We start from the raw sequence: 16,824 nt of genomic DNA, 5'->3' as shown, positions 1-16,824 counted from the left end.
TGTGGAATACATCTGCTTATATATTAATAATCTTGTCTCTTATTGTCATTTTCACTTTCTTCACAGCCTTCTAGGAGGCCTAGGGAAAGATAAAGCATGGCATTCGTATCTAGTATCGTTGTGGAAAATATTAATGTGCAAAATGCTTTATATGGAGTTAGGATAAAAACTTGGCAGGTAGAAAATTGTCAAAGCCTAAATAGAAATTAATAATCAATTAGCAAAATAAAACTTGAATTGACATTCTCAAATTTTGAAAACTACATCTTTGTATTGTCTCCATGTGTACAATACAAATTTATAAAAATATAAGGTTTTGCACTCTCCATATCTATATCTGTACTCCTAAACTGAACCTTGAGTGCAAAAACTTGGATGCAATTCCAATTTGATTAAGAACTGTATTTGATTTCTCGTTCACTTTACATTCTCAAACAATTTATATGTTATGATTTGTAAGTTCAACCATTATGTTAAGCGGATTTACATTGGAAGATGTGTTACATTATTCAAGAAGTTGATTTTTTTAAATTCCTTGTACTTTTTTATATTTCAATTGGATATTGTATTTAAGCAATTTGTTTTGGATATTATAATAATTAATAATTTAAGTAAATGATTTTGTTTTAAATTGCATTTTTTATTTAAATTGATTTTTATGTATTAATTGGCATGAGATTTGTATTAAATAGGTACAAAAAAAATGTTGAAAGCAACCTAATATAAATTAAAAAAAAAAAAAACAAAGACCACACTCATACAACCATCGCCTTAGATATAAAAGAGATCTAAGGTGGCAGTTCAGACCACCACCTAAAAATGGAAGTGACATTTAGACTGACCTAAGCCGGTGGTTTAGACTGCCACCTAAAAATGGAAGCAACATTTCAACTGACCTAAGGCGATGGTTCAAAGAGATCTAAGTCGATAGTTTAAACCGCCACCTAAAGATGGAAGCAGCATTTCAACTGACCTAAGGTGGCGGTCCAAAGGGATCTAAGCCGGTGGTTAAGACAGCCACCTTACAACGGAAGCAACATTTCAACTGACCTAAGGTGGCGGTCCAAAGAGATCTAAATTGGTGGTTCACACCACCACCTTACAATGTAAGCAACATGTCAACTGACCTATGGCGGCATTTTATACCGCCTCCTTTAGTAATTCTAAGCCGGTGGTTTTGACATGCCACCACTTTAGGGATAATTGAACTGCCTTGGAACGGTTCTCAAAGGTGGTGGTCTTTTCTTTATAAATTGGCGGTCCTGACCTAGAACGACAGCAGGTTTGGGGGCGGACTCATGACCGCCGCCTTACCTATGAGGTGGTATTCCTTTGTAGTGATTTCTAATATAGATGATTTAAAAAAAATTAAATAATTCAGATCATGGACCTGTGCTTAGTATGGGGGTCATGCCTAGTATTATATAACAAGGAGGGTGAGAGTAACTGAATCAAAACACCAACAACCATCAACAAGACTTGCATCAAAGAGAAAATCCTAATTCGAAAAATTTATGCAAGTTATTGAACTTGAGAGTAAAAATAAAATGAGTAAATCACATATATTTAGAAACGATGAATTCTACCCAAATGTTTTTTCTTTCGAATAAGCTTGCTGGACCAAGCTTTTAGGTCAAAGGGTATATAGATATAAAAAAAAAAAAAAAGAAAAAGAAATTTGATGTTATTACCCCACTATTTGAGAGTCTACCACCCACTCCAATGCATCCTCTTTTTACAAAAAGAGAGTAGCGACCCTTGTTGATGATAGCTTTGGGGGAATAATAATACTAAGAATATGAATATGAAAGAAGAATATGAATATGAAAGTCTAAACCATTCTTTCTTCTTTCTTTTTTGTATTTTTATCTATCTTATTGCTCTTCAAATGCTTAGCCATATGATCAAAGATCCATCACTCCCCATATAATTTGAAATGTCCAAGTATGCCTACCAGCCAAATTTCATCTGAAAATTCCCGTGTTTGACCCTCAAGCAAGTAGAGGTCCCGTTTCAACAAATCCCATTAATCCAAACTTATTGGCTATATATCTCCATCATCCTAACCTTATTTAACCTATCAGTCCTCATTACTATGATTAGAGACCCAAAAAAACCCCAATACACCAATTTCCGCAACCTGATTCATCCGTTTAACCGTCTAACCAGAAAATTTCCGTTTCAATGCACCAAATTAAACAACCCCTTTATGTGCCCTAGCCTAAGACCACAAAAGAGAGAGGACTGATGTCAGCCCTTCATTAATCCACCCTAACTCATTAGATTCATTAGGACAAATCAAGTAGATTAAAAGAACCCAAAATAACCCTTCTTGACCCTAGAAGTTGACATAAGGGCCATTATAGCCACTTTAAATTTACATTTTGTGCCATTGAAATGTCATATTTGAACCTGATATGAACAAATTCGAAAATAACACCATTGGGCATAAAGAAAATCATGAGAACCTCGGAATGACTGATTAAACCCCTAAAGATCTTCCCAAAAAAAAAGGCCTATTACATTGGGGTTTTGAAGATAAATAGGATGGGTTTTGAGCTATTTCAGACATGATCCAGCTCCCCTTTTCCTGTAAGTAGGATGGGTTTTGAGCTTTTGGAGGAAGACTTTTTGAAGATAAAAACTAGAGGAGAGAATCCCCACTTGAATCCCCAACCATCCCAGTAAGAAACTTGAGAAAAAAAATTCAATTTCAGATTTGGATCCACCAAAAACGCCCCATTTTCCCTTGTGTTTTTGCCCAAGGTTACCAAGAAGACAAAACCTTCCTCAAGTATCCATTCTTTTGCACTAAGGAGAGGATGCAAGGGTAAGTTTCTTAACCAACCTTTTACTTTTCATTTTTGTTATTTATTTATTTATTTAGTTTTTGCATTAGTTTCCTTTAAGAAAACCTTTAGTTTAATTTTGGTTTGATTGATATGGGAGCCTCTGAATCTGTGAAAGCTTTCCTTCTAGCTTCATGAAATCTTGTAAACAGAGGGAGAGAGGCAAAGGGTTTAGGGAAAACTAGTGCCTAAATACTGATAACATCCCCTTAAAACTGAGACCAAAGGATGCTAAAAGGGATTCTATTCACAAGTTTTATGGTGTGTTCGGAAGCATGTTGTTAATCACTTCGGAACTCCAGTTTAATATTTACAAAATTTTTTCGATTCTCAAACAAATACAAACGCAGTAAATGGGTGAGAACGGGTTGTATCCATAGAGAAGCAAGGGAAAAACCGTTACGTACTTAAATCCGGTAAAGAGAATACAATTGAGAATTGTAGAAAATAAGAAAATAAAATTTATTAAAGCTGAAATTAAAGGATCAGAATTAAACAAGACAATAACTAAAATTCAAAAATTAACAAAAGAAATAAATAAAAGTGATCCGAAATTCGGATCCAGTGGCGGTAGTTGCAGATTGGTCGAACAGCTTGCAGGAACCCCTCCTGACAAGAACTAGGCATCCTTCCCCTCTTCAGCCCTTGAACCCCTCGAGGCACTTTAGCTTTGAACTGGACGATTTCATATCTGCAAAACAGAGAAACCAACAAGAATTAAATCTAAAAGAGTGCTGAAATAAAAATAATAGAAAAAGATGAAGAAAAAAAAAAAGAATGGTTGATCAGATCCAATGGCGGTAGTTGCATATTGGTTGAACATCTTGCAGGAACCCCGCCTGGCAAGAAATGGGCGTCATCCCCTTCTATAGCCCTTGAACTCCTCAAGAAACCTTAGCCTTGTGAACTGGGTGAATTGACCAACCCCTTCTCTAGGCCCCTTGGGTCCTTTTTATAAAAAATGGTGGACATAACTGAGAATAGAGAGAAAGAAGGGGGCGATAGGTGGGTTATAGCAAAGTTATGGGCACCCTAGGGTTTCTAATGTAGGGTTAGGATGATTCTGGGGTGATCCTTAGGCTAAAAAGAAAAGAATAGGACTCCAATATTATGTAGGGCTGAGATTTGGGTGCCCATAAATGAATAGAGGAGATTGAGGCGCCTAGGGTTGAAAGGTGGAGAATAAAAGAGGTGGGTGGCGCCCTAGAGTGGATGGCTGAGATAGCAGATGGAATGGATGGCTAAGATCTAATGATTAGGGGCTGAATGATGAGGATTAGTAGTTAGGTGGTGCCCTAGGGTTTGAAAACAAAAAGAGAGTTCTCTGCAATGGATGGTGGAGATTAGAAGAGGTGGAGGGTGGAGATTAAACAACTAGGGGTGGGTAGGGTTTGCTAAGGATGAAAAGAATAAGTTAAAAGGTGCCTCAGGATTTGCTAAGGAGAGAGGAGCATGCTAATATAGTAGGAGGGGTGCCAAACTGGGTTTAGCAGATAGGATGCATCATTCTATTCTCAGTTTTTCACAAAAACACCCCCTCTCTCAGTTGGACTTCACACCAGCTTCCCAAAAACTGCATTTCAGCCATGTAATTTCCCCAGTTTTCAACAAAATTTGCATAGAGACCCTTAGAGGTCACAAAATTGAACTTAATTGGGAAAATGACATACTTTGACTATTCTAAGGCTGAAAATACCCCTGAAATGTTGCCCTTAAGGCGTTAAAATGCAAAGTTATCACACCCCCAACTTAACCATTGCTACTCCCTTTGCAATAAAGCTTAAAATTACACTGAGCATAGAGATCATTCCCATCTCAAGATCATCCCTGACAGAATTAGTCAAGCATCTTGATTCCAGAATTCTCAAACTCTGTATAGATCAGTATTAGGCTTAACGGGTAAAACTGTCTTATTTTGAATATTACAAAAACTTGGCTTAAAAATCTTATTTACCCTTCCATTTGCAGGCTATCTTAATAAGCTGAGGTTGATTTTTAAAATTAGACATGTGTTCTTCTTATCATTTTTTATAGTGGATTTCTACCCTTGAACTTGATATGCACACTTATATTTTTTTTGTTACCTCCCACCATTTGACGTGAATCTCGACACTTGCCTTAGGTGAAAAGACCTGGTTACTAAGAGTTAGGTAAGTGTCTTTGGCATTCCCTTTCCCATTTGATGTGAATCTCTACACTTGCCTTAGGTGAAAAGACTCGGTTACTAAGTCTAGTGTGTCCATTGACCTTTTATTCTTTTCTTTTTTTCTTTTTTGCAACATTGTTCAGGGCAGTCCACTACTTCTAAAAATTTGAAGAACTTTTGTCTAATTTCTCCATCTTTTTCTTCTTATTGTGGTAGGGGCAAATTTGGGAATATTTTCTAATTTGTAAACGGTTTTGACAATATTCAAATAAGATCAATTTTACTCCTATCACTCGCTACTAATTTCTATAAAATTCAATATTCTTTTATTAGTTTCCTCAACATTTTCTGTTTGGGAATCTCTTTTAATGGAATTTTTTTTTAATTTCAGGTGAAATTTTAATTCTACATAATTAAAGGCTTAACTTCACATTTTTTTTCACTTTTTTCTCTCTTTCCTCATCCCCCAACTTCAATGCCATTGACCCCGATGGCATAACTAGGCTGATGCAGAATGGGCATTGGGCCAAAGGGAACAATCAATAGAGCTTTCTTGAGGGGTTCAAGGTCTGCCACCTGGTCTCGAATCAAAAGAAAGGAAAAAAAAAAACTCAAATCCTAAAATCAAAAACAACATATGAGTAAGAAAAATTCACCTAGCTCTAGCCTTCCAGATGGATAGCAGAATGTAGGAGCCAACTACACCACTTCCTTTGCACATATAGGTAGGTCATATGCAACTGCAAATCTTGCATCCACTTTAGGTAAGGAGGGACCTCCCTGGATTATAGACTCAAGATCTTTTGAGCATATGACTAATGCCCCTACCAGTTTTCAATTCCTATCAGTTGTGCTTTGGTAAAGACAGAGTCTCTATAGTAGATGGATCACAAATGCCCAATGCTGGGAAGGGGACAATTAGAGTGACCAATGATATAACTCTGTCTTCTATTTTACATGTCCCAAGACTTCATACCAACCTACTATCTATTAGTTCCTTGACAAAAAAATTGAATTGTTCCATGACTTTTCTTCCTGGTAATTATGTTTTGTAGGATCTGGAATCAAAGGAGATGATTGAGAGAGGTCGTAAGATGAATGGAGTCTACCTTCTAGATGAGATTCCGATACATTAGGGCCATCATGTTAGTAGCAGCAGTAGTAGTGGGTCAGAATTAGTGAACTAGATTAGGCTTTGGCGCAATCGCTTGGGACATCTTTCTTTTAGTTATTTGAAATGTCTTTTCCCAAAGTAGTTTGAATTTGTTCAGTTATCTACTTTAGAGTGTGAGAGTTGTCAGTTAGAGAAAGCATTGTAGATAGTCTTTTAAACCAAGTAATAAAAGAAGTACTTTTACTTTTAATATTGTTCACACTGATGTATGGGGGTCATATTAAATCCCTCCCATGGAAGGATTCCGTTACTTTCTCATAATTGTGGATGATTATACATGATATTCTTGGATATATTTGATGAGATCACGTGATGAGGTTTCTAACTTAGTACGACAGTTCCACTAGATGGTTCTCACACAATTTGGAGTGAGAACTAAGGCTTTTAGATCAGATAATGCCAGAGAGTACTTTGAGAAGGACCTGACCACATATCTCTTAGAACATGGTGTAGTTCATCAGAGCAGTTGTGCATATACACCACAACAGAATGGAGTTGCTGAGAGGAAAAACAAACACATTGTGGAGGTGGCAAGGAGTCTTATGGTGTGTGCTTTAGTTCTTGTGCAGTTCTAGGGAGATACAGTTCTTACAACCGTGCATTTGATTAACCATGTTCCTTCACGGACTTTGGGGTTCAAGGTGCCATTTAGCCTCTTTTTCCAGATGGAGAGATATTTCATATACCTCTAAGGGTTTTTGGTTGTGTTTCTTTTGTTTACATTATTGACCTCATCGCATGAAATTGGATCCTAAGGCCAAGAAATGTGTTTTTCTTGGGTATGCTCAGAACCAAAAGGGGTATTGCTGTTATGACCTAGTGTCGATGAGCAAATTTATCACTATGGATGTTACATTTTTTGAATCCACATTCTTCTTCTTGAGTGGTTCTCCTCGGGGGAGAGTTTTGTAGAGGAGAACTCACAATTTGTTCCTCTTCTTATTTCTATGGAGAACTCACAATTTGTTCCTCTTCTTATTTCTATGGAGAACTCACAATCTGTTCCTCTTCCTGTTTCTGTGGTGCCTCCATCTGTTCATCCAGCATCTACATCAGTTCAATTAGCACCAACACCTCTAGTTTCATTACCTGAGCCACTATGGGCAGCTTCACAGAAATATCAATGCCAACAGATGGGCAGCCTCCATCTGTTCAGCCAGCATCTCGTCGCTTGCCGAGAGGTACAATTCTAAAACGTCGCCCTCCTCAAGCCGAGTTAAGATCGACACACTAGCGAGGTAATTCTTGAGCTCGTCAAACACGAGCTAACAGTCTCGAGTCCACTCGAACCTTTTGCTCTTGATTGCCTTAAAGTACGGCAGACAACGGTTTGCCGATTTGGACATGAAGCGGCTCAGGGCGACTATGCGGCCATTCAACCTCTAAACCTCCTTCAACTTACTGGGTGATCTCATGTCTAAGATGGCCTTAACTTTATCCAGGTTGGATTCAATGCCGCGCCGGTTAACGATGTATCCCAGGAATTTAACTGAGGTCACATCGAACACACACTTGTTCGGATTTAATATCATGTTAAACTTACGCAAAATTTCAAAAACAGAATACAAGTCTTGTATTAATTCATGTGAGAGTTGAGTTTTGACGACCATGTTATCTACATAGCATTCTACTTTTCTGTCGATTAACGGCACAAACAATTTGTTTACAAGTCTCTGAAAGGTTGCCCCTGCGTTTTTCAACCCGAAGAGCATAACCTTGTAACAGTAGAGGTCGAACTCTATGATGAAGGCAGTCTTTTCTTCGTCTGCTAGGCCTATCTTGATCTGGTTATAGTCCGAATAGGCGTCCAAGAAACTGAGCAATTCATGCCCTGAGGTCGCGTCAACCAGACGATCGATTCGGGGGAGCGGGAAGTAGTCTTTCGGGCAAGCCCGATTCAGGTCGGTGTAGTCGACGCACATGCGCCACTTGCCGCTGGCCTTCTTTACCAGGACGAGGTTCGCTACCCAGCTTGGGTATTGGACTTCTCTTATGAAGTCCGTTGCGAGGAGCTTCTCGACTTCCTCGTCGACCGCTTTCCACCGTTCCGGGGCTAGGTTGTGTTTCTTCTATCTAACGGGCCTAACTACAGGATTAGTGTTCAGCTTGTGAGTTATGAGTTCGAGGTCTATACCGGGCATTTTTGCTGCATACCATGCAAAAATATCTAAATTTTGAAGTAAAAAACTTACCAATTCGGATCGTAGGGGCTCCTAGACGGAAGCGCCGATCTGAAGCATCCGAGTTGGGTCTGCTGTTGAGGTTGGGACCATGATTGTTTCTTCCGTGGGTGTGGCTCGCTCTTCGCCTTGCTCCGTGGGTCGTTCAAGTTCGAGGTCATCGGCCACCTTGGTTTTGCCCTTTCGGGCGGCAACGTAGCACTTACGGGACTCTAGCTGGTCATCCCGCGCTACTCCCACACCGAAATCTATTGGGAACTTCATAGCCAAATGGTAAGTGGAGACCACCGCCTGTAGGACATGGTGATCGGTCAACCTATTATGGCATTGTAGGGAGAGGGGGTCGCTACCACCAGGAAGTTGTGTTTGAATCTGACCACACAAGGCCGTGTGCTGATCTCTACAAGTACTGTTATTTTCCCAAGGGGTGGACTTCCTCTCTGCTGAAGCCCACTAAAGGGGTGTCCATAGGCCTCAGATCGCTTCTCCGCAATTAAATCTGGTCAAACGCAACTTTGAAGAGGATGTCGGCTGAGCTGCCTGAGCCCGTGAGTACGCGCCTAACCTCAAAGTCGTTGATTCTTAGCTTTATTACGAGTGCGTCATCATGGGGGTAGTGGACCCCTCGTGCATCATCTTCTGTGAAGAAAATTGGATCTCCCGTCTTTGGCTGCTTTTGGGGGTTCTGCTCTTCCCGGGCGACCTCATGAACTGACGTCCGATTTGTTACTGAGGTGCAACCCGCAACGATCGAACCTCCCACTATCATGTGGATGGTCCCCCGAACTGGCCTCTCCTCCGAAGGCTACCTCTGCGGTTGTTCGGCCGGCATGCTGCTGGACTCGAGAGCATCTTTACCGTGCTCTCCTTACCGACCTATTCTATTGCTATCGTTATTATTATTATTTTGTACAAAGTTTCTCAAATATCCGCGACGGATGAGCTCCTCTATCTCATCGCGGAGGTTTTGACAACTCTCGGTACTGTGACCGTGGTCTTTGTGAAAACTGCAATACAAACTCTTATTTCTTTCATTGGGATTCCCCCTCAGACGAGGTGGCCACTTCACGTATGGGGTGTCCTTGATCTTCATTAGGATTTCGGACCGCTTCGCGTTCAGTGGGGGTGTAGTCAGCTCGGTCCGGTGCAGGAGCTCAGAACAATTGACCCGGCTTCGCACCCTGAACTGTTTCCTTTTCTCTTTGGGTGTCCCCTTGACTGGAAGGCTCTCCTTCTCTTTTTCTTTTTTCGGGTGCACCCTCGCCATTTTGGTTGATCTCATCTTCAGTGGCTATGAACTTATCTGCAAGCTTTAGAAACTCGGTTATGGTCGCGGGTTGGTTGACGACCATGTGCCACTTGAACTCTTTGTGCATCATGCCCTTCTTGGCTACAGCAAGGCGTACGACGGGGTCTAGGCGCAGTATCTGCATACAAGCGTTGTTGAACCGCTTGATATAGCTCTAGATGGACTCTCCCTCTCTTTGTGCTACGTTGAAGATGCTTTCTTTAGTTCGTGGGCACCGTTTGCTGGTGACGAAGTGGGACGTGAAAGCTTGTGCAAACTGCGCCCAACTTCTTATCGACCCAGGCGCCAAGTTTCAGTACCACATGCGGACTGCTCCCCTAAAAGTAGTGGAGAAGGCCACGGACATGCATGACTCACTGGCTTGCGCTAGGTGCATCTGTGACTAAAAGGCGTCTACATGATCATTCGGGTCGACGACTTGTCATACTTATCAAGAGGGGGGAGCTTGAAATCCTTGGGCATCGGGACCGCCAGGAGTTCGGAAGAGAGGGGGATGAAGCTAAGAGAAGGGGAGCTTTGGCTTTGGCCGAGCCTACCTCTTCTTTGCCCATGAGCTCGGGCAAATCGCGGGTGACAGATCGGCGAGCTCGGTGTTTGTGTTGCTCACTTCTGCGCTATCCAGAACAGTTTGCGCCAGGGGTAGTCCGGTCCGCTGGTGATGGCTACGGACAAAAGGGGCTTGCTTGGAGTCTATTGCTAGGATTTCGAACCGATTCTCAAGGATCGGGGTTCCAAACTTCGACTGTCGGGGTGACGTTGACTGACCGGGCCGGGGTCCTCCCGACCTGTCCGCCGGCGGCGAGATCGGGGTAGTCGGTCTCTCCTGTCTGCCGTGGTGGGAGCCTTGGTTTTTTGGAAGACTTTGGGGGGCCTCCCCTCGGCCAGAGTGTTCGCTCTGGCAGCGAGACTTGGCTTGCTGCAAGACCCGGTGTTGAGGCTGGAGTTGAGGCTGTTGAAGCTGAGGTTGGGGCAGTTGGGGGAACTGTTGCTGATACTGGTACTGGGAGACCTGGTGTAGCATGTGCTATTGATAGAGTTGGAGCTGTTGGAACTGTTGCATTTGAGCCTGCATTGCCCTCATGCACTACACCAAGTCCTCCAGCTGGTTCGGGCTGGCCGTTGGGGGCACCACCGAAGGCTCGGTGAACATCGTTTTGACTGTAGTGGGGAGTGGGGCGATGACAGGTGCCATTGTGAGAGGCACGTTCAAGTTGGGGATTCCATCCGCTGAGAGGGGGACGGTGAACTGTCTGATATAGACAATAGAAAGTTGGGGTTGTTCCCTGGAGTTATCTATCTCCGTGCTTCGTCCGACGTTGGTAGAGGAAGCCATGAGCGTTGGATTGTTTCAAAGAAGAAGAAGGAACTGAAAAAGTTTAGAGAGAAAGGCTTTTTGAAGCGTTTCCCACAGACGACGCCAAATGATGTAGCACAATCCGATCACTCCTAGCTGGCGCTCGCGTGGCTCCTGTGATGTACCTGAAATGAGAGGAAGGAGGAAGAACTCCCGGGGGGTTTCCCGGCAGGAACGCTCTGATGCTTAAGTTAGTATTGCGTACAGGAAGCAAAGAGAGAACGAATGCTAAGAGTGTAGGCTGCGCTAGTGATTTCAGATACCTTGTTCCTTGAGGGTAAGTTCCTTATAGCTGTATTTCGTTGCTCCTAGCCCTCTGACTTCTGACAGGGCAGGTATAACCGCCACTGTCAGTCTGCCATAGCCACTACAGGCAGGGTTGAGGTGGCACGCATGGGGTCGTCGTGCAGGGTACGTGTTTGTCAGGTGTGGGATGCCTTCCTAAATGTGGCAGACGCGACGAGGGGACATGGCTGCAATTCGCAGGTTTGTCAGGTACGGCGGTCGGGCAGGAAGCCCTCCTATGATGTACCGAGCTATTCTCATGTGAATTGCCTTGAGCTGGGCCATCCCTTAAGTGACGGGCTGCCTACAGCCGGTTATGATGAGCCAGCCAACCCGAGGTCTTTGTGCCTCGAGGCATCCAAAGAAGAATCGGTGCGTTCTTGCTTGGGAGTGGCCCGAGGTCCATTGGGAGGAGCTTGGGTCTCAAAAGGGGTCAGGGTGCCCCAAACTCGGGACCCCCCGAAGTCCCTTGACCCCAGGGAGGAGGTGCGGGTGAGGCGACTTTCGACGAGTAATTTACCTGCCGAGTTGCCGTGCTGTGCTCTTGTCCGTTGTGTTGTCATGCTGAGTCACTGTTTGAGTTAGGTCACGCCTACGTGTACTTGAGCTACGAGGTCGGGCCAAATCACCCTCCATCAATTATTATTATTATTTTATTTTTTTAGTTCATACATTAACGTCCTCTCTAGGATGGTGGATCATGTCCCATTAGTGAAGTGTTTTTATTTTTTATTTTTAGGGTATGTTTGGTTTCCAAGAATAGGTGCATGGAATTGGAATTGAAGTGGCCCATTCCCATTCCTATTGTTTGTTTTGGAGGAATGATTCCCATTTGAGAGTCTATCAAGAAGTAAAGATCTCTTGACAAAAAGCCCACAAATCATAATATTAATAAAGTAATAAAATATTATTAAATTAATATAATAATATTAATAATGATAAAAATAAAATAAAATAAAATAAAATAGTAATAAATTAATAACTAACAAAGATATTAGTTATCAAATATAATAACAACATAATATAAATAAAATATTAATACAATCTAATTAAATAAATAATTAAATAATGGAATATTATTAAAGTGGTAAAAAGATAATAATAATAATAATAATAATAATAATAATAATAATAATAATAATAATAATAATAATAAATAGGAGTATATTAATAATTAAAATAATAATAAAATGTTCATAAAATAATAATACTATAATAAAAATTAATAAATTAATAATAAAAAGAATGGATATTATTTATTAAATAATAATCATAATAACAATTAAGTACAAATAAAATATTAATTTATTATAATTAATGCAATAATAAGAGACTAGCTAACATATTATTTATTAAATAATACGTTAATTTGAAAGAATAAACAAAAATAATAGAATTGTAATAAGCTAATAATAAAATAATAAATATTATTAATATAATATATATTAATATATTAATAAAAAATATATAAATTAACTAGAAATACTAATAAAATAATAACTATATATTCATAAAATTTTAATAAAATAATACAAAATTTAAAAATTTCAGTTGATTCCGATTCCAAATCCCAATGAACCAAATAGCAACAATCGAATCCGATTTAATTCCTGATTGAATCAAACAGGCGCAGGAGTCCATTTTTGGGAGATTTCGATTCCGTTTCCAAATTCGACCCTGTACGCAAACCAAACAGTCCCTTATTTTTTCGCGGGAAGTGTGCAGTTATGAATTTTTGAGCCAAGGCGACGTGTATGCTGCTTGGAAGCAGCATATGCTAGATGGAGAGCGTATGGAGGGATGGCAAAAGCAAACGATCAACCTACATTTTCTACGACATGTCGTAGCCCTGCGCTCAAACAACTAAATCAAAGCTTTTGATTGATTTGTTGCCACGGTCCGACCTTGAATTTGATGAAGTGGTTTTTTCAGTAAATGTAAGGCCACGGTTTTCTGTTTTAGCCCTGCGTTACGACGTAAAAATCATTCGTTTCTTCCAACCGTCCGGCTATTTAGGTTTATCGCGCATTGGATTTCCTCACGTACCGGACTGGTCGAAGAAAGTTTTCTTTCAATTGCAGTTCTTCGCTGTCGATCGCAGATCCGCAGAGCGATCGTAAGAGAAGCTCGGTTCGTTTGCAGCATATGAGGATCGATTTGGTCCGTCACCATGCTTGAGGCGCACGTAAGATCCTTGTTTCCATTGTTCTCTATTTAACCATTAACCTCTTGATCAAATTATTTCTCAATTTAGTTATATTGATCCTTAGCGTTGCTTGCTTGGATTGATTTTGGGTTCTAATCTATTTGAGTTGTCAATTGAATGCTTAACTAAACCTATTTTGGGTTCTGTTGTAATATTGTGATTCTGTTTTGGGAGAGTTAAGAGAGTTTATCTCTCCCTCCGTAATTCTTTTCTCTCTTTGATTTAACTTTAACGAATTCATTCAGTTATGATGAAAAAAAAAAAAAAAAAAAGAATGCTTAACTAAGTTTTTTTCCCCAGTAGCAACTAAACTAACTCTGCTTCTTTTTGAAGTTATGGTCAACCACCTGTGCTTTATTCTAACTCACCCAATTCTCTTTGTCATTTGTCCCTCACTACCTAGAGAAACCCTTTTAATTAGTATTGCATGGACTCTCCTAAATGGATGATGTGTTTGTATTGGACATGTGTTGGAGTCAGACACTCCAGATTCTTGAGAACACTCCTATGTAACATTTCCTTTTAATTTCCTAGCTTATTTGACACAAACGAACAGATGGTGTTTAAGATAAATGCCATTTTGTAACTTAAATAACATCTTTTCTGGGTTGTTTTGTAATCCTACCAAGGGGGGGGGATGGTAGTCGTTGCTTTCCATTGTTGTATAATTGATTGTATATTATGTTTATAATGATTGAAGAACTTCATAATTACTTATCAAAAAAATGTTTATACAATAGACATATGTTTGTAGTACTTGTTTTGGGTTAATTTTCTTCAAGCTAAACTAATCTCATATTTGGAATTTTAGTAATGAAGATAGGGAAGTTGTGCACATTTTCTTTATTTGCATTTCCTTAGTTGATAAAGAATTATATGGCTTGTAGGTTTTGCACCTGCTTCGCCAATATCTTGGTGAATATGTTCATGGGCTCTCAGCAGAGGCTTTAAGAATCAGTGTGTGGAAAGGTTCATATCTGAAGTATTATATTTACTGAACTTCTTTGAACCTCTATGACATTATGCTGCAAAAATCCTGAACATCCTTTGTAGTACCTTATTAACTTGTCTTTGAGTGTAGTTTAGCTTCTGTGCAATCTGAATAATGTACCGTTTTTATTGCCCTGTTCTTTTCATATCCTCAACTATCCTTCAGGTTTGGTATCTTGTATTTATCTTATCTGTTCTCTTTCTGTGTTTCTTTTCTAATTAAATTGTTAGTACATGGTATTTGATGTGCATGACATTGTGTTGTGTGAGGAGTGAATCTGTTTTTATTGTTTAAGCTCAGAACTTGGAAAAGAACTTTTGTATTTCAATTATTATATATTTTTATCAGTTGTATATAGACTTATGGAGAAGGGAAAGTCATTGCTCTTTTTTTTTGGTCCTATTGGCATAGGTGATTCTCTTCGAGATGAGATCATAGCAGTGATGGAAGGAATAAAGAGAGCAAAAGATTTTGGCTGTCAAAAGCTTGTTTTTGAAGGGGATTCAAAACTGGTCATAGGGTTTATTGAAGTATGCTAATGAAAAAAATTGTTTAACAAGCTAGCACAAGGTGTGGAGATTCAGTTACATTGGGTAAAAAGGTGTGCTACTACATTTGCAGATACCCTCGCTAAACAAAGGGGTGGGAAGGGAACATTTATTTTGGGCTGTTTTGTAATTGACTTATATGTATTTTCTTGGGGAGGGTTAAGAGAGTTTACCCCTCCCTAGTTCATTGTACTTTATCATTTTTTTTTAATGAAAGTTGCTGTTATTGATAAAAGAAAAATATATGGACTTACGGGAGGGTTAAGACAAGCTTTGCATTTTACCACCCTCTACACCTGAAAAACAAATCCAATTAGAAGCCTTTAGAAGAAGTGGCTAGTCTGTTCAGTCCCAGTTTTATGAGGCAGCCTGAAAAGATGTGGCTTCTGTTTCAGTCCCAGTTTCCCCATTAGAAACCATGGGAAGCAGTTGCAAAGTCTTCAATTGTGAAAGACATTGTTATTTTGTTCTTGGAATGGAAACCCCCTCACATAAAAGAATAAAGCTGAAATGTTATCAGAGTCGGATCGAAAAGTCAGAGAGAGAGAGAAGGGAACACAGCAGATTGGTGGGTGTGACACAATGAGTTGGTCGACACCCTAAAAGATATGTTTATATTAAAAAGATAAAAGGACAAATCTGCCCTTAGTGTACAAAAGAAAGAGAGTACAAATAATAGTTATACAACAAATAAAAGTACAAAAATAGACTTGCGGCTAGATATTCTCACAATCTTTGCACTCCCCCTCAAACTAATGCCTAGGAATAAGCATTAGTTTGTTCATGAGAAATAGACGCCGAGCTTGAGTTATTGCTTTAGCCAACAAGTCTGCTAGTTGGAGCCTGGAGGAGACATGAGGAAGAGATCAAGAGATATGGTACCCTCAAGAAGGATTGCAGATGAAATGGCAATCAACTTCTATGTGTTTGGTGAGCTTATGGAAGACGGGGTTGGAAGCAATTTTAATTGCACTGACATTGTTTGTATAGAGAGGAACGGAGGATGGTGGTTCATGAAGTATTTCAAATAGAAGAGCCCAAAGCCATATGATCTCACTACACATGGAAGACATAGCCCTGTATTCAGCTTCAATAGAAGATTTGGACACAATAGCTTGATTCTTGCACTTCCACGAGATAAGAGAATTGCCTAAGAATACACACCAGCCAGTAGTAGACCGTCGAGTGTCAGGGCAGCCAGCCCAATCAGCATCTGCATAAGCCATAAGGCTAATAGAGGATGAGGAAGAGAAGAATATCCTGTGTGATATGATGCCTCGTACATATCTAATGATCCGATGAACTATAGATAAGGTTGTCTTGGGGAAGACACAAACTGATTCACTATCTGAATTGCATAAGATATATCTGGCCGAGTCATGGTGAGACATATCAAACTGCCCACTAGTTGACGATAAAAGGTAGGATCTTCAAGGAGAGAACCATAATCTTTGCTGAGTTTCAAGTTTAGTTCTAGTGGGGTATCCATAATCTTAGAGTCACTAAGATTTGCTAGTTTGACGAGATCAACTGCATACTTTTGTAGGTTAACAAAGTAGCCCTAAGAGTTTCTACTCACTTAAAGTCCCAAGAAATATGCCAAAGGCCCCAATTCCATCTTAAAGGACTCATTGAGTAATTGTTGTAGCCTAACAATTCCTTTTGTATCATCCTCTGTAATGAAAATGCCATCGACATAGAGGAGTAATATCGTTACTCCCTACTTCTGCCTTAAGATGAATAAAGAATAACCAAAAGAACTCTGGATAAAGCCAGCACCAG

The 16,824-nt window shown here is 40.1% G+C and overlaps 1 protein-coding gene across 3 annotated transcripts in view; it reads left to right on the top strand.

Moving 5' to 3' along the window:
- The first annotated feature begins 12,903 nt into the window (after nt 1–12,903).
- The window catches only part of LOC148871496 (uncharacterized), a 181,046-nt gene continuing 177,125 nt past the window's right edge, over nt 12,904–16,824 (top strand). The window contains exons 1-2 of one of the 3 annotated variants that reach the window (XR_016106452.1): nt 12,904–13,482; nt 14,391–14,472. Coding sequence is in view for 2 of the 3 variants with exons in the window: in XM_088967218.1 (XP_088823344.1) it covers nt 13,468–13,482; nt 14,391–14,472 (97 nt within the window). In the remaining variant the exon portion in view is untranslated. The remainder of the gene's footprint in view (nt 13,483–14,390; nt 14,473–16,824) is intronic. The other 2 variants (XM_088967218.1, XM_088967219.1) reach the window with 2 other exon arrangements.

The sequence above is a fragment of the Nelumbo lutea genome, chromosome 2, assembly GCF_056320005.1.
Source record: "Nelumbo lutea isolate HS-2025 chromosome 2, American lotus-T2T, whole genome shotgun sequence".
In the NCBI taxonomy this organism is placed as follows: domain Eukaryota; kingdom Viridiplantae; phylum Streptophyta; class Magnoliopsida; order Proteales; family Nelumbonaceae; genus Nelumbo; species Nelumbo lutea.
The sequence above is the reverse complement of the archived record's forward strand: the minus strand, read 5'-3'. Positions and strand labels throughout refer to the sequence as shown.